This window comes from Pelodiscus sinensis, chromosome 8 (assembly GCF_049634645.1).
Source record: "Pelodiscus sinensis isolate JC-2024 chromosome 8, ASM4963464v1, whole genome shotgun sequence".
Lineage (NCBI taxonomy): Eukaryota > Metazoa > Chordata > Testudines > Trionychidae > Pelodiscus > Pelodiscus sinensis.
The window spans coordinates 17,750,129-17,775,621 of record NC_134718.1 but is presented as its reverse complement, the minus strand read 5'-3'; the positions used below and the strand labels follow the sequence as shown (position 1 = coordinate 17,775,621).

Genomic DNA, 25,493 nt, shown 5'->3' with positions numbered 1-25,493 from the left:
ATAAAGAGGCAGCAGTGTGGGGTGGCAGCAGTCCCTGTCTGGGGGCGGTCTGAAGTCCTGAATCTGGTGCAAGCTGGAACTGAGTCGGCCTGCCTGCCCACCTAGCTCCTAATACACTTTAAATGCAGAGCCGCAATGGTAAGTCCTGGACATAGCATGAGCCAGGTCTGAGCCGTGCTGCCTGCTCACCCAGCTCCTAACACACATTAAATGCAGAGCCACAGCGGGGATAGGTCCTGAACCTATCACAAGCCAGGACTGAGCCAGGCTGCTGGCCAGCCTGCTAAAAATATTTCCTGGCAAGCTGGGAGAGGGAAATGGGTGTAGTCTATAGAATTAACCTATAAGCTTTTGCTTATTGGTTAATCGACTATACTATTACATCCCTAGTGTGTGTGCCACGTGCATGGCTGTCAGAAGGTTTTACCCTAGTGCAGGGGTGGTCAATAACTTTTTGCCAGGGGCCACATTTGAAATTCTTGAAGTGTCTCCAGGCCACATTGGAAAGGGCATGGCATCAAGTGGAAGGGATGAGGCCAGTATACTTCCCTGCTTCCCCACCCACAGACCATGATGCGTCTTGGGGTGCAGGAGCATGTGAACTTTATGCCGCCCCTCCCCCAGAGGTTCCCCCTAGGTGCCCAGGCCCCTGGTGGTGGGAGGAGACTTTGTGCTTGCCCCCTTCTGCTCTCAGGCCAATCAGGGCTTGGGGGTGGGGGAGTGTGCAAAATCTTCCCTTGCCCTGTCAGGAGCGCTTCTAAGCCCTGTGCGCTCCTTGCAGGGTGGAGGAAACTTCACACACTCCCCCCAACCCAAGGTCTGATTGGCCTGGAGGCAGGGGAGCGCCATGAAGTCTCCTTCTGCCCTGCCAGGAGCATGTGGTGCTTCTGAGCACTGCATGTTCCTGTCAGGGCAGAGGAAACTTTGTGCTTCCCCCTGCCCTCAGGCCCTATTGGCCTGGGGGCGGGGGAGCGGTAGGGCCTCCATGGGTTGGATTCGGCCTGCGGAGGCCCTTTTGCCCACCCCCATCCTAGTGCCTACCTGTTGGGTATCCTGTGGAGTCACCTGCAGTGGCGCTAGTGCAAAACTATATACGACCGTGCCAAGTTGACTGCTCCTCAGTTCCTTCTTACCGCCGGTGATGCTTGTTGAAACTGTGGCCCACTTGCCCCAGTGTCCTTAGTGTATTGAGCTCTCTTTCTGTTTATTTAAAGCCAGGACTACCTTAGAACTGGAAAGTCAGCTTATGGTACGCATCTCCAGCTATGCAAAATACATAGCTGGAGTCAGCTTACCTTAAGCCAAGCTTGGTGCTGTCTCCAGTGTGGCAAGCCGATGGTGGGCTCCCCCACAGGGTTGGAGTAGCTGCTATCTGTGGTGGACCAGGGCACCCCAGAGGCAGGGGCTGCTCCAGTGTCCACAGGAGCTGCTGGAGTCCCACCAGTTAACCTTCACATCCCTAGTATCTGCCTCTCCCCCCAGCTTAGTGTCATCCACTGAGGGTGCAATCCATCCCACTATCCAGATCATTAATGAAGATATTGAACAAAATCATTCCCAGGACCGACTCTTTCCATACCCATCCCTCATCCTCCGTCTGAGTAGATGGCTAAAAGGAACCGAGGGGCAGATGGGTCAGCATCATCATAAGTAGAGCACCGCAATGGCTCCACTCCAGGGGGCTCCATAGTGGACCCGATGGGGTAGGCGCTGGAATAAAATTTGCCAAAATGTTGCACACACTTAATTAGAATAGATATGAACAACACAACTCAAAGATCAACAATTATAAAATGTGAGTAAGCGTTTTTTCCCCACTAGTCTCTTTTAGCTATAGTCAGCACAGGTGTTACTTACAGCAATAGTATATTAAAAATTAGATAGGTCTTTTTTTTAAAAAAAGTTGACAGTGTCATTTTAAGATATTTTAAATTACCATTTTTTGAGAAGTAAACTCTAATATCAGAAATATCAATGAGTAGAGAAACTGATCTAAGTATATTGATTAATGGAGATGAATGTAAATATTGTAAGGTGAAAGCCACCAAACTATTTTCTTATTTTAGTTATAGCTAGTGTTCTTGTAGTTTCTGTGCTTTCAGTGTCAGGTATTGAGTAGTAGCCCATTTATCCTATAAATTTGCATTTTTCAGTTCGTAGTACACAACAAGTAATCAGTTTATTCATCCATAGTATCCTTTAAGATAGGAGCTAGCAAAATATGGCTTGCGAGCTGGATCCAGCCTGCCAAGACTCTGGATTGGGTCCATTGCCCAGCGGGAGCTTTGGGAAGGCTCCAGGCCTGCCCTGCTCCCACATACTGCTCAAAGCAGCAGGCTGCAAGGCTTGAGCACTGCCACAAGCCAGGGAATGGTGGGGAAAGGCTTTGTGTGCTGCCCTGTCCCCAGCACAGTCTCACAGTTTGGAAACCAGCCAGTGGGAGCTGTCTGTTTGAGGGTAGGCAGCACACAAATTACAACCCCGCCTCACCCCCCGCTCAGAGCAGCACATGGACCCTGCAGCTGGCCACTTCGAGCAGCATTCGGGGGTGTGGTAAGTAGGGAGCCTGCCTGAGGGATCTGCTGGGCTGCTGGCCAGGAGCTGCCTAGGTAAGTGCCTCCTGGCCATATCTTGCCTCTGGCACCCCAGCCCTTCCCTCCTTCCAGTCCTCAGTTCCTTTCTCCCCTCTCCTGCAGCCCTGTCTCATGTAACCCAAACCCTCTGTACACTGCTCCTTCACCTATTCCCTCTCCCAGACCTGGCATCCCAATCCCCTACCCTAGGTCACAACCCAAATCACTGCACCCCCTCCTGCACCAGTTCACAATCCACTTTGAGACCCTGCATCCCCCTTGTACACCCTTCCTCCAGGTCAGAATCCTCTCTTGTACCCATACTGCTACCCCTTCTCCGACCCCACACTCCCTCCTGCACCCCAGTCACCTACCCTGAGTGCCTTTCTGTACCTAACCTCCTTCCCAGACCCTGTACCTTCTCTATTAATGTCATCGAACAGTGCGTGTGGCCTTTGACCACTTACTACATTTTTGAAGTGGGCCCGCCATCAAAAATTGTTGCCCACACTTGCTCTAAGAATAGCAGAATGTTTTCACTTATTGAGGGGGCTGTTTTATATTTTATAGAGGTTTACAGATGAGCAGATGTAGACACACAAAAGTGAATTGACTTTCGCAAAGCTGCCTGGGTGCATGTTGATAAACTAGATGTTTTGATTTACAGGCCTGTTACTTAACCAGTAGATCATACCTTTGTACACGTTTAGTGTAACATTTAGTCTAGAATTTACCTGAAGAACTTTCAACTGTAAAATAATAACAGATTTAATAAATATCACTTTTCATTAAACTTCAGAGTGGTTCAGACCACTGTATCAAGAATCGTACATAAATGTATAAACTGGATATATGTTGAATAGGATATATATAAAATGGGTAGAGCCCTGCAGATCTGTGGGTATCTGTATCCATATATTTGAATATCAACAGCTCATTGTTGCGGATACAAATTTTGTATTTAGTACCCTACAAATTTGTGGATATCCACTTTTTAGTGGTGGTTATCCACATGTTATTTTTGTGGATACGGATACAAATTTTGTATCTACACATGGGTCTAGAAATTGGTGAGATAGCAATTGGATTTTTATGTCCGGTTCTAGTGTCCACACGTATATGTAGAAAAATTGCTGAGTGTTCAGAGAAAAGCTACAAAAACTATTTGAAGTCTGGGAAACATGGCTTAAATTGAACTAGTTAAATAATAGTGTATTTAGATTAGCTCATTTCTAAACCTTGTTTGTGATAATCATGGCCTTAAATTACCTATACTGAGGGAAAAGAAATCTCATTTAGAAGGGTCTTTAAGATGGCAGAAAAGGCGTAACAAGATTCAGTGGCTAGAAAGCGAAGGCAGAAACATTTAATTAAAAATAAGATATGACATTTTACCTGAGAGTGTCATCAACCAGCGGAACAGATGACTGAGAGAAGTAACTAATTTATCTCACTTGTAGCCTTTAAAGGGAGACATGTTATCTTTCTAAAAGATGTACTTTGGTTTGCCTATACTTAAAACACAACAAATAGAAGGTTACTGGGCTTGATATAAGCTGCTTGATATAATACTGCTGGTGTTGTTGGGGTGAAATTCGATGACCTGTTTTACGTCATTGTAGTAGTCCCTCTAGCCTTTAAATCTACAAACAAGAATTTTATTTGGCAAGAATCAGTTAAACCTAGCTTTTTAAATTTTTCTTCCACAGTTTGCAGAATAAAACTAATAATACGGGGGCAGATCTCAAGATGACTTCTGTTAAAAAGGATAACTTGTGTGAACATGATGTTAAAAAGCTAGAGAGTATTTGTCCACAAAGCTATCCAAGAATATCTGTGGAAACGAATACAAACCATGTAAATCTGCCTCAGAGTGGCAGCCTGTGTAAACGGGAAGCAGAGGGACCACGGAGAGATCATCCATCAGCCACAGAGCCTGTTAAAGGGATCCGTACTGGAGATCAATTTAAAAATGCCAACACTGATCAAATGCACAAAACTGGCAAGCAGGTTCACAGAGGTAGTGAACAAAATAGTGAGATTTGGGCTCACAGGAAATTATCATCAGGCAGGTCTGTGAAGATGGTAAATACAAAATCTACATCAAAAGACAATGAAACAGAAGAAAAAGTGACTTCATGTAATCCACAACAGCTAAAGAGCTGCAGTCCTGTAGTTGGCGTGACTAGTGAACAGGATGTGGTGGATATAGTTCCAGAAAGCCCACTTTCAGATGCTTGTGGTGATGCCTGTATATCTGATATTGGAGGTCCAGGAAAACTGAATAAATATCAAAGTAATTCAGGAGAGTCACATGCTTTTGAGAAAGAAAGTGAACCTGAGTCACCAATGGATGTGGATAATTCCAAATATATCTGCCAGGGCACAGAGGCTGATGAAGAAACAATTCAATGTTTTGATGAGCAAGAGGATGTTGACACATCAAAAGCTGCAAGCAAATCTTCCAGGTTTCAGCTGGGGAATGCTGAACTGGAGATGAGAGGATCACCATTTTCCTCCAAATGTTGTGAAGGTGCTCGATATAACCTCCATTTTGAGGGGACAGATGACTCTGTGAAAGAGGATGAATTATATACAAAGTCATCTGAGATCTTTCCTGCTCTTTCATCAGATTGCAAAAGTGCAAAACAGTGTGGGAAAAAGGACTCTAAAATTACTTCCCATTTCATGAGGATACCCAGAACAGAAGAAAAAAGGTAAACTTCATTTGTCCTCTTCCTTCTTTCCCTCTTAAATATATTTGTCTTCAGTAATAGCACAATAAATGTTTGTCTTGTAAGCATTTTCCCAAATGCTACATAAAAGTGGAGAAACCATTCTTTAAAAACAGCAGATGAGTTAAGTGTTTATTTATATAACTTTTTTTCAAGGTTACAAAATAACTGCTTGTTTTGTGCCATTTCTGTACCACCAAATAAATATTAATGTCAGGAATTAATACTGACCTTCAAATGCCAGAGTAATATGAAGTACTTCTCAGTGTATCTTGTAAAAGAAATTGGATAGAATAATTGTCTTTTAATACATGGAAACAAACAATGGCATAGGACAGCTTTGACAAAGAATTGCTTTATTACCCGTTGTTTAGTAACTGTAATAGCAGGGTCCTTCTAAAATAAAGAGGTAAATATTTTCTTGTGCTATATCTTGGCAGACTAGTACTGTGAATTGTGGAATGACTTCTGAATGTTAATTTTTTTCCTCAAACATTAGTATGATCATAGGACCAAATTAAATTCCTATTGAAGTCAGTACAGTTATAGCAAGGATTTATTTGGCCTACTTTTTTATGGCATAATCTAATACAATTTTTAGTAGCTTTTTAAAAGATCATGTGGACCAATTTGTAAATACACTAATAATCTATTTTTTGAGGTGTCTTGGTAAAGAATTTAAGCCACTGATCAAGATGATTTCCTTCAAACTTCAATTTTTTCCTTTCTCAGTGATAATATTAAACAATGCTAGACTTTTGTATGTGTATTTTTCTAATGCAAAGAAGGCGGAAGCTACAAAATTCAGTCAGAATAGTTTGTGGGAGTTGGGTTTGTTTTCCCCCAGTGCTTACATTATTTAGTTAAAAATAAACAAGCCTGACTTAGTTTTGCTCAAACTTCCCAAAATAGTGACTTTTGAGTTGAGTCCAAGAAAATTTCAGCCCAGAAAACTTTGGGAAATATATAAATACAGGTGGTTCCCGAGTTGCGAACAGTGGATTTACGACCGTTCGCAGTTACAACCGAAGCTGTTGTAAATGGCGGACCCCAAGTTACGAACGTGATCTGCGCTTACAAACAGCGCGGTCGCGTGTAACTCTGTGGGGTCCGACTTATGAACAAACCGAGTTACGACCAGTTGCTTGGTCCATAACCGGTTCGTAAGTCCGAGAGAGGCTGTAAATGGGAAACTGGTGAGGATGACCCTTGCTATTATTTTTGTTTGTATTACCATAAAGGGCAGGAGTCCTAGTCAGGGCTTAGGACCCCATTGTGTTAAGTGCTATAAAAATACAGCAAAAACACTAGCTGCCACAAAGAGTGCACAACCGGGTGCTTGGGGGAGGCGGTGCCACGGGACCAACCCGGCAGTACCCCAGATGCTCTGCCCCAGGGCTTCCCCAAGTCCACCGCTGCTGAAACTGACCAGCGGCGGACTTGGGGAAGCCCTGGGGAAGAGCAGCTGGGGTGCTGCCCGGTTGGTCCCGCAACGCTGCCCCTCACCTGAACAGCACTGTGGCACCAACCAGGCAGCACCCTAGCTGCTCTGCCCGCCCTTCCCCAAGTCTGCCGCTGGTCAGTTTCAACAGCGAGGGACTTGGGGAAGCCGTGGGGCAGAGCAGCTGGGGTGCTGCCGGGTTGGTCCCACAGCTCTGCCCCTCGCCCCCCTGCTCGAAGCCCGGCAGCACCCCAGCTGCTCTTCTCTGCAGCTTCCCCAAGTCTGCCACTCGTCAGTTTCAGCAGCGGCAGCAGCGGGGGTGCTGTTGGGCGCCAAGCAGGGGGGTGAGGGGCGGCGCTGTGGGACCAACCCGGCAGCACCCTCGCTGCTCTGCTGTGTGTTGTTTCCCCAAATCTTCAGCTGGTCAGTTTCAGCAGCAGCAGCAGACTTGGGGAAGCTGCACGGAGCAGCTCCAATTGTCCAGCAGGCCGGAGCACTTCCGGGTTCCAGTTGGTGCCAGACTATCAGGAGTACCGGACCACTGGACGCCAGGCAATTGGAGTTTTACTGTAGAACTGAAAAACTAAGACGGAAATAGAAAACAAAGTAAACACTTGATCTGTGAGTTTGCATTGTGCAGGACTGTGTCACAAATGTTCTGTTAATCCAGTGTGTACCTTGCACTGACAACAGACTTGAAAAGCTGGAAGTCCATTGAAAATGCTGAACTTCTGAAGAGTCTGTTTCTCCTTTACACGTGTAGGTAAATCCCATTGACACTAGTGGAGTTAAGAGAAGAACAGATCCTTTCAACACAGTGTACAAAACCTTTTGGTTAAAATACATGAAAGAGGACAGTGAGTTTGGGCCAGATTTGATTTCAGTTTCAGCACTGTAAATTCTGAGCAACTCTGAAAAGAGGACAAAGAGGACAGACTAGCGATTTGTGTTCAAAGAGGTGTTTTTTGATTATATGACACATTCTATAAAGCTAGATATTAAGCTATATCAGCTCTCAAAAGCGAAGAGCAGCTGGTAAAAAAACATTTGTGCAAATTAAGGATGTAAGCAAGTAGCTGAGTACTCGACAATCCGATAAGTTTAAGTTTATTCAGGTAGTCGAGTACTTGACTATTCGCTGTCTCTGTATGAGAAACAGCAAGAAGGGAGAACAGGAGTACTGGTGGTGCTGGCTCCCCTAGCACCATCTCTGCGGTGCCACTTGGCCTCCTACCCCCCGCCTCTATCGGAGGCAGCAGGGTGGAGATAGGGGAGGCTGCTGCGAAGCAGCCACGGCCAGCCCCAGCTTCCATGAACAGGGGTTGCTCCAACAGTAGCTGAAGATGCAAGAGACAGAGTCATGAAGCCCAGCCCTGGCCGCCGCAAACAGGGGCTGTTGCCAGAGCAGCCCCTGTCTGTGGCCTGCTCGGGCTGCTGTGAACAGGGTCTACTGGATCTGGTGCAAGCCAGGACCGAGCACTGTGGGCTTCTGCCAGTCTGGGAGCGCTGCACCTCTGCATTTTAAACATGGTAAGAGCTCCTGGGCTATTACTATATTTAAAATGCAGAGTGGGTGGCAGGACTCAGTCCTGGCTCTCACTGGCTCCAGGAGCTACCCGCACTGTGGCCCTGCATTTGAAATGTGGCAAGAGCCCAGTGGTTCTTACTACATTTAAAATGCAGAAGGATAGCAGTCTGCTGTAACCCCCGTTGCAGCTTTGTAGAGCTGTCTCCCATATCGACTAATTGCATAGTCAACACAAATTTTATCGACTACACAATTAGCCAGACAACTGCTCTTTAACATCCTTAGTGAAAGTAGAAATGTAAGTTTTTAATGACGTTGCTCTTACTTTAGTAAAGCAAGGTTACTATTGCTTAAAAAAAATTATTGTATGCTATGTCTATTCTGTGGAAACAGAATACTTGGCATCTACTGACATATTACTGAGTAATATAATTGAAGACTTTGCTTTCTAATTTGGCTCTTTAGTATGTATCTAACAATTATGTGTGTGTACTTTTATTATAGTGTACCTCATGGTATATATTATACTTAAAGTTGAGTCACAGCTTCTGTTTTATGGTTCCTCTCAGTGTAGACATATCCTTATTGTTAGGGGTTTCTCAAACTTCTGCAATTTCTATAGCCTTTGGTCCAAGTTACTAGTTAATCAAATTCCACCTGAAGAATGGATGTGTGACAATTTTGTAAGGTGTAGTTTAACAGAAGAAATTAGTAATATAGTTGGTCAAAATTATTATGGTGATCTTTTTACTTCTGAAGAAAGTTCAAATTGGAATTTTTTTATCCTCAGTGGCTGGTAATGAATGAGAACATGGAATAAATTGCCTCCCACCTATTACAATTGTTGGTTTTATATGAACTATATTAGCACAGAGACCTCTGCATAGTCTGTGTTTCAGTGTATAGTCTGGCAGAGATTACCATAACAAATGAGTCTTGCACAAGGGGAATTTCTACATAAATTAATGTACATATTGTACATATTTATTATAGCATAATATTAGTAAATGTAGATTAAAACAAAGCTTTATGAGTCTGTCTCTTGCATCTGTTGGGCATCAGACAGACTTCTGGGAATTGAATTAATAAATAATGAACTGATCACCAAAACCAGTCTGGTTTCTGGAGGCTCTTTGGTTAGTTTAACCCCAGCCATCTTCAAGAAATAGTCAAATTATTGCTCTAAATTAACTGTGGAAGTCTGAAGTAATGCCAGTGTAACTAAACAAAATTTGGGCTTGTTTCCATAATCTTTGCTTGTGTGTTAGGCTCAGTTCACCATTGCCCTATATCTTGTGTAGTCATTTATGCATGTGCAAAATGGATGTGACTCGTTACCTGTAAATGACTACGTAAGGGGAAGGCAAAGTTGGATTTTGAAATGTAAAAGCATTTCCAGATCCCATAAACTTTAATAGCAACTGTGAATGCTCAAGCACTTGAAAATACTCAGCTCTACTTCTGTTTGAATGCTGTCCGAGCCTCTGCCTTGATAAACTTTTTTGGAGAGCATTCAGACAGTATTTTGGTTGTATATTAAAGTTACGATATTTGGAGCAGTTTTGAGGATGGCTTTTCTGCTGTTGAGCATGCAATAAAACTCCACGGAAATTATGCATGTTGCTGAAAATGAAGTGTTTCTGGATTCATTTTTTTGCTGTGCTTTGGATGCATTTAAAAAGGATTTTAGAAAGAAAACTGCTTAAGTGACAAATTTAGTTTGAAACCTAATATTAAACTCTGCAGCTAAGCATGTATATTTTCATAGTAAATAAGATGTGCTTCATCTTTTTGTTTTAAACAGCAGGAAAGAATCATGTGAATTCAGATACCAAAGGCCAGGAAGGAAGATTCCTAAATATATCCCACCTTCACTTCCAAGTAATAAGAAATGGTTTGGGACACCTATTGAAGAGATGAGGAGAATGCCTATTTGTGGGGCTCATCTTCCTCATTTGAGACCATCAACCAATCATACAGTGACCATCAGAGTATGATAATTCAGAATATTATTTGAACACACAACTGTATTATTAAATTGATGTTAGATGGCATAAGATTGATGCTGCCATTTATTAGTTTTGCAGCCTTACTTGGTTGTGGAAACTTTTGACTTTCCATGGAAAGCTAACTAAAGTATCCAATATGCAGAAAAACAACTCGCCTTCTGTGATACAGAGGTCTTATAGTTTGGCTGAATATGATCCAGAAATAATATTAAGATTTTGATTCTGCTGCTTATTTAACAAACTTTTCTTGATAGGTTTGTGCCTTTCCATTTGACTTCTGAGTTTTGGGAGCTACAGTATGTTATAGCTGTAGTCAGAATTTGTCAATGTTTTCTGTTTTCAAAATTCTCCATTTTGGAATCAACATGTAAAAGATAAGGGAATTAGTAAAGAGGAGTCCGAAGGAATTTTAGCCTTGCATCCCATACTAATCCTGGCACGTGTTTGTCTCTTCCAAGTAATACACAGTAAAATAATTGTTAATGTGAAATATATGATAAAAAAACTGGCCGCATGTAACAAAAGTGCATCTAAAAATTGCATTAATTCTCAGTACACTCATATTTATTGAACTTACGTGTTGCTTAAAAGGCATGTGGTATTGAACTGTTAAAGCAATATAAACAGAATTTACTATCTAAAAGTCAGGCATTTTAAAGGTGTGTTCTCATTGCATCCACAACTAGTCATTACTATGTGCAATAATAGTGTTATTCACGCACATAATTATGGCTTTATTTGGAACCATAATTGTCTGACTTTTTTGTAAATTTCCAGCCATAATGGCTTAGAATAGATTTGAGGGTGTTTTTAAATCTTTTTGGGTTGGGGGGGACCTTTAAAATGATTGCATGTATTATATTTATTTCATAGTGCACTAAAAGTTCAAATGATCACACTTTATTTTCATAGAATGTTAGTCTAGAAGGAACCATTACAGTCCCATACTCTGACATCCAGCATAACAGGCCACAGAACCTCATCCAGTAATATCAGCATTGAGAATTATGAATGTGTTATGTCTGGAGTTTAAAAAAAACACCTATCCATGTTGAGTTAGTTAGAAAGCAGAACAGCATATAACACATTTTATAAAAGCATGATGATAATTTTATGTATTCTAATGGTTCAAAAGATGCCAAATAAAATTATAATTTTTTTTAAAGAAATCCAGTTTTGGGCTGTGTGTAAAAATGAGTAAAAATGTGTGTAAAAATGTGTGCTTTCCCTGTTTGCTGCTTTTGTGCCTGGATATATGCGGCAGATACACTCTGCCTTAGTGTTTTCGACTGAGTCCACCAGTGAGTCCACTATGAGGGTACGTCTAGACTACAAGCCTCTTTTGAAAGAGATTGTCTAGACAGCCACAAGGGTTTTGAAAAAGAGATCCGCTTTTGAGAAAGAGAGCACCCAGGCAATCTGGATGCTCTCTTTCAAAAAAGCCCTGTTTGCTCTTTCGAAAAAAAGGCATTTTTTAACACACTTTTGAAAAAAGATGTTCTTCCTGGTAAAAGTAGGTTTAACAATGTCGAAAAAACTGCCATGTTCTTTCGATTTAATTTCAAAAACACGGTGGCAGTCTAGATGCAGATGAAGTTTTTTTTTTTTTTTTTTTGAAAAAAGACCACTTTTTCCAAAAAAAAACCTCAGTAGTCTAGATACACCCTGAAGAATCTAGGCAAGGGTTAGCTGAAACAGCATATGTATACGCCCCTTTAGTATTGTCTTAGGAAAGGAGCATTTGTAACAGCAATTCATAGGCCCTTACCTGAAGTCCGTTTCAGAATTCCCAAGCTAAAAGTCTACAAAGAAATCTTCTGGATGGAATGGCTCCCTAGGGTGTGAGCGAGACTCTTGTCCTTTGCAGAAGGTCTGATTTCTAGATCCATTCTTCCTGCTCATCTTCGTGTTCCTGTTTAAATTGCCATTCCCTGAGATAGGTAGGGGGCCTCTTTTATTACACTCTGGTTGTCTTGGTTGTAGACTCCAGTTTGTCTCTTAAATGGGGAAGTATACTCCTATAGCCCAAAGTGAAACCGTTTCAGAAAATATTATATAAATACCTTGAAAACTACTATCTTAGAATGAAAGTGTCTACTCTACCAAAATAAGTCCTTACACTGAAATCAAGTGTAACCCTCACCAGCACAGTGCGCTTTTCGACCCTTTCTGGTGGCTAGATTACGTACAGAAGTTTGAGACCACTACTGTTGGCCTAGTTCACCAGGTATTTTAGCTCAAGCCTGTACTCTTAGACCCAGAGATCCTGAGTTCCTTCCTCAGACAGTCTAGGCAAGAGCAGTATTACATAGGCATGTATGTAGTTAAGTCTAAGAGTATATAATATGGGCCAATGCTTGTTCTTAGATGTTTGGATACAAATGGCATTAAGCTTGCTGGAATGTGTGAAAAAGGATCTGCGGCCAAAATTTGGCTCACTACTTAAAGGATTTCTGTTTATTGTTTATATAGCTTTCACAAGCACTTTGCACAGCATGAATTTCCTTTCTATTCTCTGTTGCAGGTAGATCTGTTGAGGGAAGGAGAGGTGCCCAAACCTTTTCCAACTCATTATAAAGATTTGTGGGACAATAAGCATGTTAAAATGCCCTGTTCAGAACAAAATTTATACCCTGTAGAAGATGAGGTAAGAAACAAAATATTTCCTTACAAATACCACAGAAAGTTTGGGCAATAAAAACCAGAGTGATATTATGAGGAGCTATGACTGTGCCTTCTACTATAGTTTTAGATACTCAGTTTGCCATACTGAATTGGAATATTGGTTTATCTGGTCTGGTTGCTAAGGTTCATACAAAAGAAGAGAGCACTTCTACCAGCCAATAATTCATATAGTCATTTGTGTGATGAACACTATGCAACAGGGCTATTCAACATGCATTTGGCCCGTGGCCCATTTGTTTGCAGCCCACGGTGTGGTTTGGATTTACACAGGGCTCAACGTGCAGCCCGCGAGTGGGAGCCAAAACAAAAACATAGTCAATATAATGGTCTTCTGTTAATATGTGCTTTAGTAGTGAAATTTCTGGACTGTCATCGCTCTTTCAAAGTGATGTCATATGGGTGGAAATTGGGTAAATATTGCATTTTATTAATGGCAGAACTGACTTAAATGGCGCCTGCATATTGTGTAGTCTGCCTTAATCTTTGTATTCATGCCCTTCAGTGTGGAATAAGCTGTTTGCATATATTTGCATATATATTTGTATGTATATGCAACCACACTTAATTTGCGGCCTTGGCCTTTGACATGTGCTGTGAGTTTCATTGCGGGCCCTGGTGCTTCCAAAGTTGATTAGCCCTGCTATACGTGGTAGGGAAGAAGGGTAAGGGGCAGATTGGGCATGGAAAAAAGAAGACTTGATCCTGTTGGAGGTGACCATTATGCTTTTGCAGAATGAGATTGAATGTTGAATGACAAACTGTAACTTAATCATGTACAATTTTTAAGTGTATATTCTTTTCCTCCGTTAATGTGCTACTGGCTAACCCATAAATGGCTTAGTTTTGCTAGATTAAAGATTTTTTTTGGCTTGAGTATCATATTACCACTTGGAAGACAGGTGACTGAAAGACTTTTTAGTTTTAGGTAAACATTTTTAGAGATGGACCTGTGTCCCCTTGTGGAGACCAAATTCTGTTGCCTCTTGACAGCTGCCACATACTTTAACAGACTACAGACTTTTTTGACTTTCTCAGCTATGTGGTATTTTTTTATGAAGCTGGAAAAGTAATAAAATAATAACTAGTGAGTTGATGCTTTATTGGAAAAGGATTCATGAACACTGTATGGTGCCACTTAGGCAAGACCATTAGCATGACTCTGAAGAGGTAAACTGTCTTGTCAAGAAATCTCCTACCATCCTTAAAAATTGCCTGTGTTTGTGTAGAGTAAGCTCGGGAGTTTTTCCCAGTATCTTTTAAGCTTTTTAGATGATATGCCTTAATTTGAATACGTGCAAAAATAAGAGATTTTGTAAACCCCTTTGTTTGAAATGTGAATTTTTAAATTACTATTCTGAGTGTGAAAAGTGACCTTTTTTTGGTGTAGATTTTAGAACACTGGCCATATTATGTTGTCATGAAAAACCCACTTTATCCTCATTTCTGAAACCCATGTTCAAGTCTTGATCATCTCTTACCATGCTAATTATAACCCTCTCTCTTCTCACCTTTCTTTCCAGATGGTCTAAATCAGGGGTGGCAAACCCATTCCAGATGAAGAGCCACAATAGCAGTGGAGACAGCATGAAGAGCCGGGGCAAAGATGTTTGGGGAGAGGGGGCGTAAGGCACCGTGCAGGGGGGGAAATAGGTGCTGGTACATCCATCCTAAGGCATGGCTGCTTTTTTTTTTTCTTCTGCTCAACAACTTTGCCCCAGCTCTTCACACTGTCTCCCCTGCTATTGTGGCTCTCCAAAAAAGCACTGGGAAGGAGTGAGAGGTGCAAGCTCTGGGAGGGAATTTGGGTGCCGGAGGAAGTAGAGAAGAGGATGCTGGCTCAGGGAGGGTGCTCCAGGCTGGAGTGTTGGGGTCAGGTGGTGGGCTGGGGTGTTGAGCAAGCCGCAGGTTTGTGGCTGTGAGGGTGCAGGAGTTTGGGCTGGGGTCTAGGCTGGGAGTATGATGGGCTCAGGACACAGATTTGCAGTGTGTGGATGGTGCAGGAGTGTTGTGGCAGAAGACTGGGGGATGTGGGGGTGCAGGAGTTTGGGGATGTGAGAGGCTCAGAACAGGGTGTTCCAGTGTATGATAGGCTCAGGTTTGGGGCCTTGGAGGGGTGCAGGATTGTTATGATGCTGCGACCAGATGGGGGTTTATTGGCCTGGCTTCATTTTTAAATAAAATATTATGTCAAACACACAATGTTTCAGTATTGTCTTTTTTTATGAGAGGAGCGGGAAACTTGTTTTGAGTCGGGGTCACTGACACACAGAAAAATCAGTCGGGGCCACACAAGTGAGATGCAAAAAAACAACCGCTCCAAAAACCCTCAGGCCTCACTGACATGGCCACAACTGTGTTGGTAGGGGAAAGGGACAGGGTGCTGGGGCAGGGTACTCGGGGGTGTGCCTGGCTCTGGAGAAGGGGAGGGGGATTGGGTTAGAGGGGGGGGCGGGGTCTGGCCAGGAGGAGGGGACAGACACAGCTGGAGCCAGTACCTGGGGATCCTGGGTCTCCGGAAGTGCGCTTGGCTGCTTTTTTCTTCCCCTCCCCTCCCCTCCCCTCCCCTCCCCTCCCCTTCCCCAGAGCCAGGCACACCCCCCCACACACAGTCCCCCTCCCCTTCCCCCCTTCCTCAGTCAGGCACACCTCCACCCAATCCAATCCCCTTCCCCAAAGCCAGGCACACACCTCCCCAACCCAGTCTCCCTCCCCTTCTGCAGAGCCAGGCACTCCCCCCCTCCCCCAGTCCCCCTCCCCTTTCCCGAGAGCCAGGCCCCCCCCCCCCCAACCCAATCGCCTTCTCCAGACCCCAGTGCACACACCCCCAACCCAATCCCCTTTCCCAGAGCCAGGCGCGCACGCCTCCAACCCAGTCCCCTTCCCTCCCCAGAGCCAGGCACTGGCTCCCCTCTATACCAGTACCCCTCTTCACCCCCCCAACCTAATTCTTGGGTCCTGGAGGCGGAGCGACCACTACAGCCACACGCATCTTCCTCCACGCGCTGGGGCGCGTGTGCTGAGCAGCCGCCTTGAGAGGTGCTGGCTGGGACGCTGTGTGCACCCCGCTTTCCCTCCACTGCCCCCCGGATCCAATCCCCATCCCTTCCCCTACCCCAGACTAGAGCCAGGCACCCCCACCCTCCCACTCTAACCTAATTCTAGGGTCCTGGAGTCACCGCCGCTACAGCCGCACATCTCGCTCCAAGCTCTGGGGTGCATGCGCTGAGTGGCCAGCACTCCGAGCGCACCCCCCCCCCCCCCAACCTTCCTCTTCTCGCCCTCCCCAGAGCCAGACACCTCTCCTCCTCGCTCTAACCCAATCCCCTTTCCCCACTAATCTTATGCCCAGGTCTCGGAGCCGTCGCTGCCACCACACCCGGAGCTGCTGCCTGTGCTGAGCAGCTGGCTGCTATCACGTGCAGGCTGGGACTCTGTGTGTGACCTGGCCTGCATGTGCAGGATATGATGCAGTGCACTGGGGGCCACGAGCATGCATGCGGTTCACAGCAGCCTGGCCGTGACAGTGGCTGACCTGAGCGGTTCTGGGTTCCGTCCCGGTTCCATTAGGAACCGCAGTTTTTTTTTCTTCGTGAGCTGCATGCTGCTCGCGAGCCGCGGGTTGGCCACCCCTGCTCTAAATCTTCACTAGCAATTTTTTCTCTGATTTGTTTTGATCATACCACCTTTCTTTGTTTAGTATAACGTGAATAGAGTATCAGTTTTTGTTAATTGTATGGTCTTTCCTTCTGATTCTGGGTATGATTAACAGTGTTTATAGTCAGTAAAGCTGTACGTGATTTGGGCCTTGGCTCACTTAGGGACTTCGTCGTCACCAGTTTAAACGATTTTGGTAGTTAAGAGCAAATGAGGCACTTTTGCTACCTGTTCATAGATGTCCAACCTTTGGGTCTAAAGGCAGACTTAAAAGATGAAGTCAATCACACTTCAGCTATTAAACTCCCTTCAGTAGTGATCTCTTCTAATCATGCTTTTGATCAACCATTGCCTGCATTATGGACCATTTATGGGTTATTTATGGCTGATGGGGCAATATAGGAAAGAGTGCAGTCAGCATGAAGGAGAGATCTTTCTATACAGTTTTTTTTAAATGCCCCAATTAAAAATATTTTTAAAAGAAAATGAAGTGTTATTTGAGACAATAATTAGTAAATCACATAATTGCTCAAAGCACAGTTCTTCCTAAAAGTAGACCAATAGTGCCTCTTTCCTTTTCTCCCCTCTACAGTTGATGTCACTGAATATAACATTGTTTCATGCTTTTTGGCTTGAATATGATTTTATTGGCTTTCTTTGCTTTGTTAATTTTTTAAAAAATTATTTTTTTAAAGAATGGTGATAGGACTGCTGGAAGCCGATGGGAGCTAATCCAGACTGCACTGCTTAACAAGTTCACTAGCTCACATGATTTGAAGGTAAGGCCAACAATTCCAAATGAAGTTAATGTTAAAATGAGTTATGAGTAGATTCAGGTACTATATTTGTCTAGGAGTGCCCTTGCCAATCCTGGTTTTCTTTTCTTTTTTTCTGTGCTGAGGGATGGACCTACATAAGCAAGAGAAGAAAGTGACTATGTAAGGGGAAATGGAAAACTCCTTCTGCAAAATTTACTATCAAATGCATAAAATAAAGAAACTGGGAAAATATATGGAAAAAGCTCTCTTTTCTGGCAGTCCATTTACCAGAAAGATCAATTAATTAGTATTTCTGATATCCCTCAAGTCTGTTAATTGGAACCAGTATACTGCCCAGTATGTTATGCAGTTGGATATTCTGCACTCTACTTTTATGCAAAAGAGACAGAAGACAAGTAAGCAAGCTGAAATCAGGGATTTATTCAAAAAAGCAGCTTCCAGGGTATACTGACTCATTGGACTATCTCCCACATCTCTACATCTACAGTGATAATTTGCTGCTGGTAATGATGACCCTGAGGTACTGCAAGAAGGATGGAGGGTGGAAACTGATATTTTAGATCTAAGACTACTAAACAATTTTGTAAAGCCTAAGAAGTTAAGTATGGTGATTCTGACAACTATAATTACTTCACTGGAAAAAGGGGATTGGGTTTTAGCTCTTAACCTGCAAGATGCCTGTTTTCATATGACAATATACTCTTCACTCAAAAAAATCTACGATTTACTAAAGGTCTGGATAGTTTGCAAACAGAATGTTTCCTTTCAGTCTCGCCTCCACCTGGAGTCTGTTCTCCAGGGTCCTGGTGGTAGTGGTTGCCTACTTCTAACAGGAGGAAATCCTGGTCTTCAGGTATCTTTATGACTGGCTACTCAAGGGCATTTCTTATGAAGCAGTGCTGTCTTCCATCCAACTGGTCCTTGCTCTTTTCTAAGCTAAATGGGTTTTGAGCTAAATGTAAAGAAATCCCCATTAAGTCTCAGAAAGAATATAAGGGCTTCTTTGGATTTGTCAACAGCAAGGACCTATGCTTCCTTAGAAGGGTTTATAGCCTTGTCAAGTGTAGTATGAACCATTCAGGCAAGTCCTTGAATACGAGAAGGAACTGTCGTCACTCCTGTGACATATGGCAGTTTGCACTTTTGTGACTGATAATGCCATGCTAGGCCTTTGCTGTGTTCAAGGCTAGCTCAGAATGACCTATTCTCCAGCCAAATACCTTGGACCGGATTAGTGGAAAGATCAGTTCAAATCTGCATGGGCATTCTCTTCTGTCCCTCAGTTATCTCAACTTTAGCAACAAATTTATCACTGTCCGTATGGGGAACTCATCTCCGTGCTTTCATGCCTCAGGGCAAATGGAGAACTTAGAAAACCAGTCTCCACATCAATTTGTTGCAACTCGAGGCCATCAGGAATGCCTGCCTCTCTTTCTATTTCACAAGAATTCAGGCTGCTGGTAAGGCTTTACACCTTTTAAAAAAAATTAAAAGCCTTTATGCCCTATGATAACTAAAGAAAATGTTCTTTTTCTTTGTTTCATGGATGACACATCAACTATTGAATTATTTTGTGTCAACAATTCCTAGCTTGTGTTTTGAAGCTGACCGATTTCTTGAAGCAGTGTAAAATTGATGTTCTAAAACATGGTTCTTTGCTAGAAAAAAAAAGTGAGTTAGATTAGACAAAAAGAAAATGTTAGAGAAAGTCAAATATACACACACAGAGTATTGTAAATTAAGAACTAAAATTGCTTTCCTTGGAATTATTTTAGTAAGATTGTGTAGTCCTTGAACTTATATTTTTTCTTTAGTTGTTCTGCTTAACTGTGTCATGGTTGTGATTACAACTACAAAGGGGTTGTGTCATGGTTGTGATTCAGCTACAAAGGGGTTGTTTTGCTTATATAAAGTCTGCAGGTCAGGCTTGAGAGAGCAAATCTGTTGTGTACTGACAGCTTTTGCCAGTAGATGGTGGTGTTTCCTCAAAAAAGATTTAACTTCACTGAAGTTTATCATATACCTTCCAAGGATCTGTAGTATTACTAGCAGGTGAGGCATCATTGACCAGGCAAAGTCATTTTGTGTAGATGACACTTATATTTAATTTCTTGAACTTTTCTATGGGTAATAGAATTTTTTATTTAATGTGCTAGCAAAAGGGAAGTAAAATAACAGTTTTAAATGTGTAGGATTTCAACTTCAAACATTATTCATTTTACTGAATAATTACCATACATAATAAATTTGAATCTGAAACTTGTAAAGCTTCCATTAGCTTTCCATAACTAATTTGAATTAGTTTGTGATTTGTAACCGTAAACATTTTCTTTGCACTGAAATGGCAGTTGAATAGGCCACTTGATTTCAATTTTGTTAGCAAATATTTGTTATGAACTGTAATTATAATAATTATGACCTTTTTTGGATGAAAAACAAAAACATTATTTAAACCTTTCAGCCAGCACATTTCAGTGTAAAAAGCAGTGCATTTGGCTTATTTAAGTGGCAAGATTGTTTATGCAAAATTTAGTATCAGTAAGTAATTGCAAAATATGACTTTATTTTGCACAAACTCTTTAAAATATATACTAGATTCCAGTATGTGTTCTCCAAGTGGGTTTTTTTAAAGTGTTTTTTGTTTTGTTTTGTTTTTGTATGTTTGTGTTACTGTGTTCTTCCAGGAGGCTATATTGAGATACAATGTTGCTTATACCAAGAAATGGGACTTTACCGCTCTTACTGACTTCTGTGATAAGGTAAGAAAATTTACTTGAAAATGTAAAAGATAATTCAATGAATTCGGGCTGTATTTACTATATATTTTTTACATTTTGTTTCATTTTTCATTCTATCAAAACTCACCAGCTGCCCATTTTTATAACCAGCCTTAATGTAATATTATTTCCTTGGCAATGGTAGCTGTAATGGTTAGTGTTCTCTAGATTTTTGTGGTACTAGCTTGGAAGTTTTAGAGCATTCCTGAACCTTTTATTTCCAATAAAAAACTGCTTTACTCTGTGATCATCCTGTTAGGTTGCCAGATTTGTTACCCAGTTAACTCTAGTGTGTTTTTAATGTTTCTTTCGAAAAAAGAAACCTGTTACTTTTATATTTCTCTCCAGTTTCATTCATCCATCTTTGTTTCTCTGTCACATAGGCTAGTTGTAAGTGTGGTGGTATACTTTTCTTTTAGGATATAAGAGGTCTTGAGTTCAAATTTTAGACAAACCCTAGTGAAGATGGGAGCAATATCTCTGTCTTCAGACTTCCTTTCTGGTAAGTGGATGGAGGATGTAAGCTACAGATTACAGATGTTAGTAACATTGCTTAATGCATTTCTCCAAGGTGCTTAGTTACCATGTTGATGAAGGCAATACAACAACTGAAATACAACATGTTTTATTTTATTCTGTCTTGAGTTTAAGAGCTCCAAAAAGGAGACAGATTCTAAGGTGGAAGGAGAGAAATAAATGTATTAGGCAAATACACAAGGCTACCTTTGTTCTTTGTTTTGGTGATAAAGATAATGGATGGATCTCTAGCAAGGAGTACACTATTAGGCAATTCAGGTATGGTTGAAACTGAATATGATTTGTATTGACTGGTCAAACTAAAAGCTATAAAGAAGAATTTTTAATAAGTTATGGATTTTTTGTGAGGTTTTGCATAGTAATTACAAAGATATTCTAGAAAATTTGAAATGTGCTTCCTTTACCATAAAATAGAAAGAAATATATTTTCTTTTTTTGTTCACCAATTTTTACCACATGCACAAACAAAAATTTTCATAGGAGAAATGGTAAGTATCCAAAAGTAGTTGTACATTTACATAATTGCTGTTAAGAACATAAGAACGACCTTACTGGGTCAATATCCGGTCTGCCGACTGTGGCCAATGCTAGATGCCCTAGAGGGAATAAATACAGCAGGTAATCATCATATGATGCTTCTCCTGTCTTTCATTTCCAGACAATCAAAGGCTAGGGACTCCTTTTCTACCCACCCTGGCTCATGGCCATTGATGGACCTAATCTCCATGAATTTATCTAGCTCTCTTTTGAACCCTATTAAAATCCTAGCCTTCACAATATCCTCTGGCAAGTAGTTTTACAGGTTGACTGTGCTGCATGAAGAAAAATTTCCTTTTTTGTTTGTTTTAAGCCTGCTAGCTATTAATTTCATTTTGAGTCTCCTAGTTCTTCTGTTATGGGAACAAGCAACTTTTTCTCCTTCACTTTTTCCACACCAGTCATGATTTTATAGTCCTGTTTCATAATTTTCTTCATAATTCGCAGGTTTTCTTTTTTGTAAGTTCATACACTGTGGCTGTGTCTACATTGGAATGATCTTGCGCCAAAGTGGCCGCTTTTGCACAAAAACATGCTGCCTGTCTACACTGGCGGGGAGTTCTTGCGGAAGAACACTGACGTTCTAATGTGTGAAATCAGGGCTTCTTGCGCAAGAACTATGATGCTCCCGCTCAGGAATAAGCCCTCTTGCTCAACTGTTCTTACGCAAGAGGCCAGTGTAGACAGGCAACATGAATTTCTCACGCAAGAAAGCCCGATGGCTAAAATGGCCATTGGAGCTTTCTTATGCAAGAGAGCATCTACACTAGCACGGATGCTCTTGCGCAAAAGCATCTCTCTTGCGCAAAGGCACATGCCAGTGTAGACTCTCTCTTGCGCAAATACTTTAACTCAAGAACTCTTGCGTTAAAGAGTATTTGCGCAAGATCATGCCAATGTAGACGTAGCCTGTGTGTGTATAAAAACGTTTGGTCAACTTGATGGATGGAAGAAAGCAGTCTGCTTTATAAATACCTCTTTCATGCTCTCATGGACAGTTAGATTGGAGTAGGATTTGGTTCTGTGACAACATAGTGGTGGCACTATGTCAGGACGTGTCATAGGATCCCTCTATGTCAAGGTTGTCTGTAAAAGGTGCTGAATTAGTCTGTCTTCAGGCCTCTCGGGTGTTGCTCTTTCCTACTCCTGGTTCATCTGCTTTTGGGGCTGCATTGGCTAGCTTTACACCATTAGCATAGCAGTGATTGTAGTTGTGTATGTGTTTTGCATCCTTGCTCTGGGTGGGCTTTCCACCATTCAGTCTTTGCGCCTTGGCTGCACCACCAGAAATTTAATTAGGTCTGTTAGGTGCTCTGTAAAATGATCAAGTAATATAATATTTCAACAAATATAACAGCTTATAAAATACAAAAGTGGGAGGAAAAATGCCTGTCCTAGGGCAACCCTGTGAGGACTACCCTCCAATAGCAGGCTGTGGCAAAACAAGCCTACCAGCCTCAGTTTCCCTGCATTAGAGTCTTCTGCAACTCCATACCAGGGATATTAAAATGCAGTTAATTGACTAGTTGAGTAGTCAATGGAATTTCCAGCTGGGGAAATGATGTTCAGAACCTGGGGTCAGCTGGAGAGACTCCAGCTGACCCTGGGCTCCACAGTGCTTAGGCGTTTAAAGGAGCAGCACTGCACAGCTGAGCCATGGAAGTACCCCCACCCCTTTGCTGCCTTTATCTCCTAGCAAGGGGAGGAATCAACTAGTTGACAGACTATCCGATAAGCAAAATGCAGGACAATGTAGCACTTTGTCTAAGACTAACAAGATGGTTTATTAGATGATGAGCTTTCGTGGGCCAGACCCACTTCCTCAGATCAAATAGTGGAAGAAAATAGTCACAACCATATATACCAAAGGATACAATTAAAAAAAATGAACACATATGAAAAGGACAAATCACGTTTCAGAACAGGAGGGGGATGCAGGGGAGGGGGGAAAGGAAGGAAGGTAAGTGTCTGTGAATTGATGATATTAGAGGTGGGGAGAGTGGGATGTTTGTGAGTTAATGGTATTAGAGGTGATAATTGGGGAAGCTATCTTGATAATGGGTAAGATAGTTCAAGTGTTTGTTCAATCCTCTTTGGAGAGTGTCGAATTTTAGCATGAATGACAGTTCAGAGGATTCCCTTTCAAGTGCAGATGTAAAAGGTCTTTGTAGCAGAATGCAGGTGGTTAAATCATTGAGAGAGTGTCCTTTCTGGTTAAAATGGCAAGAAACTGTTTTTTCTTTGTGATCTTGTCTGATATCTGTTTTGTGAGCATTAATCCTTTGGCGAAGTGTCTGAGATGTTTGTCCAATGTACATAGCAGACGGACACTTTCGGCACATGATAGCATAGATTATATTTCTGGATGCGCAGGAATATGTGTTCTGTTGACTAATCCGTAACATCCCTACTCCATACAAGCTTTACTCACTGATATCCTCATTGGGGCCAGTTTATTATGAAATTTAGTGCAACTTCGTCCATAACAAAAGGCCTAAAACATCATCTGTTATTTGCCCATAGTGTAAATAGTTCTTTAAAAATATCACGATTTCTAGGCCACTGATTTAGCGCATATTGCACTGTAGGGTGTTTGTGCCTGAGCTTTTCATTAGTCTTCTGCTGACCTTCTGCCAGGACAGCACCCCAGCCCTGTCAGCAGGAATGCAACCCTTTCCTTCCTGGTGGAGAATTCACATCCCTCCTCCCCTACAAAGCCTCTCTGCTGGGAGGTTCAGCCTAACCCAGGAAGCATCTATCACTTTCCCTGTTCGATTAACCTCTCATGTCAGACAGGCCATCGAGTAAGTTGCTCCGCTGCTCTATTTCCATCAGCCTTCTTTGGCCTTCGTTTCCAACCAGCAATTTCCTCTGCTGTTTTTCTTGTCTTCATCCCTCTCTGGCCTTGGCTATCTGATTAGAAAGCTTCAGGGGGTAGCCACATTAGTCTGTATGGGATAAACTTAAAAAACAGCAAATAGTCTGGTAGCACTTTACAGACTAACAGAACATGGAGATGGTATCATGAGCTTTCGTGGGCACAGCCCACTTCTTCAGAAAATCAGTTTAGAAACCCTTCTGCTATGTTAATATGTTTATCCTCTCTGGCTCTGGTTTTTCAGCAGGCAACCCCTTCTCCTACTCTCAGACATTAGCTCTGGCTTTCCATTTTAGATGGTCAATCATCAAACCCCTCTTCCGTCTCGCCTGTCATTAGCCTCCTCTTCCCTTCTACCCCACTCCTCCAAAACCACCTATAGCTTCATTCCGGGAATTTCTAGTCTCCTGATCCCTGGCAGTTCTCATTTCCAAGGAATTCTAACTTGACCCCTCCTATGTTGTGCAAATGTATGGCCTCGAGTGTGTTTCTTTAAGCCCAGCTTGGATCAACTGACCAGTCGCAGATGCACTGGTCTTTTCACTCTTAAAGGGTCAGTGACAGTCTCCAATATATTTTAAAATTATTATTGAAAAATACATTGGAATGTTTGAAATTGGTGCTGCACAGCTGGAAATGTGTCTGAGTTTGCATGCAAGTGATGTGTGAGTTCAAAAACTGGATGGTCTGATTGAGAGATCGTCTAGAGACAATAAGTAATATCAACTGCCACTGGAGAAGATAGGAATAATAAAGTAATAAACTAATAGTGGGTATAAATCCATCCAAAGGTGAGAAGGAAGTTTGACACAAAGTAACACAGCAATTGAGGAAAGTTGTACCAAAGTCTGAGTTACAGATCAGGCTTGAATACTGTATCTTAAAATATTAAACAAGAATGAAAATCACAGAAATTGTAGGAGAAGAAAATAAATACATACTCTGATTCAGAAATTAAATGTCTAGAGCTAGGGAACAGAGAAATTTCCCTTTCCAAAGTTTTTAACTTTCCCGTTCCCCTAATAGCTAAATCGCCTCATGGAAATGCATGAATTCATACTTTTTTAAAATGTTGAATGCCCAAAAATCAGAGACATAGGGTGAGTGTTTTAATGGACCAACATGGTGATAGAAACAAGCTTTTGAGCTTACAAATCTGAAGAAAATCTGAGTAAATGCAAAAGCTTGTTTCTATCACTCTGAGAGGTTAGACTAATAAATTATATATAAAAGCCCAATGTCTGTGGCTCTGTAACGCTGTAATGTTCTCTGTTGCCTCTGAGCCGTGCCTGTGCCTCTGTAACGTTTTCTGTTGCCTCTGAGCGGCGTCACGGCATTGATCAGTAGACGGAGTGGAGCA

At 42.1% G+C, this 25,493-nt stretch overlaps 1 protein-coding gene across 4 annotated transcripts in view; it reads left to right on the top strand.

Moving 5' to 3' along the window:
* Nucleotides 1–25,493, top strand: part of PARG (poly(ADP-ribose) glycohydrolase) — a 139,932-nt gene that overhangs the window by 6,802 nt on the left and 107,637 nt on the right. For 3 of the 4 annotated variants that reach the window (XM_025189658.2, XM_006112396.4, XM_075934810.1), the window contains exons 3-7: nucleotides 4,283–5,290; nucleotides 10,082–10,268; nucleotides 12,811–12,933; nucleotides 17,321–17,404; nucleotides 20,089–20,163. In XM_025189658.2, coding sequence (XP_025045443.2) covers nucleotides 4,283–5,290; nucleotides 10,082–10,268; nucleotides 12,811–12,933; nucleotides 17,321–17,404; nucleotides 20,089–20,163 — 1,477 coding nt within the window. The remainder of the gene's footprint in view (nucleotides 1–4,282; nucleotides 5,291–10,081; nucleotides 10,269–12,810; nucleotides 12,934–17,320; nucleotides 17,405–20,088; nucleotides 20,164–25,493) is intronic. The other variant, XM_014578622.3, reaches the window with a different exon arrangement.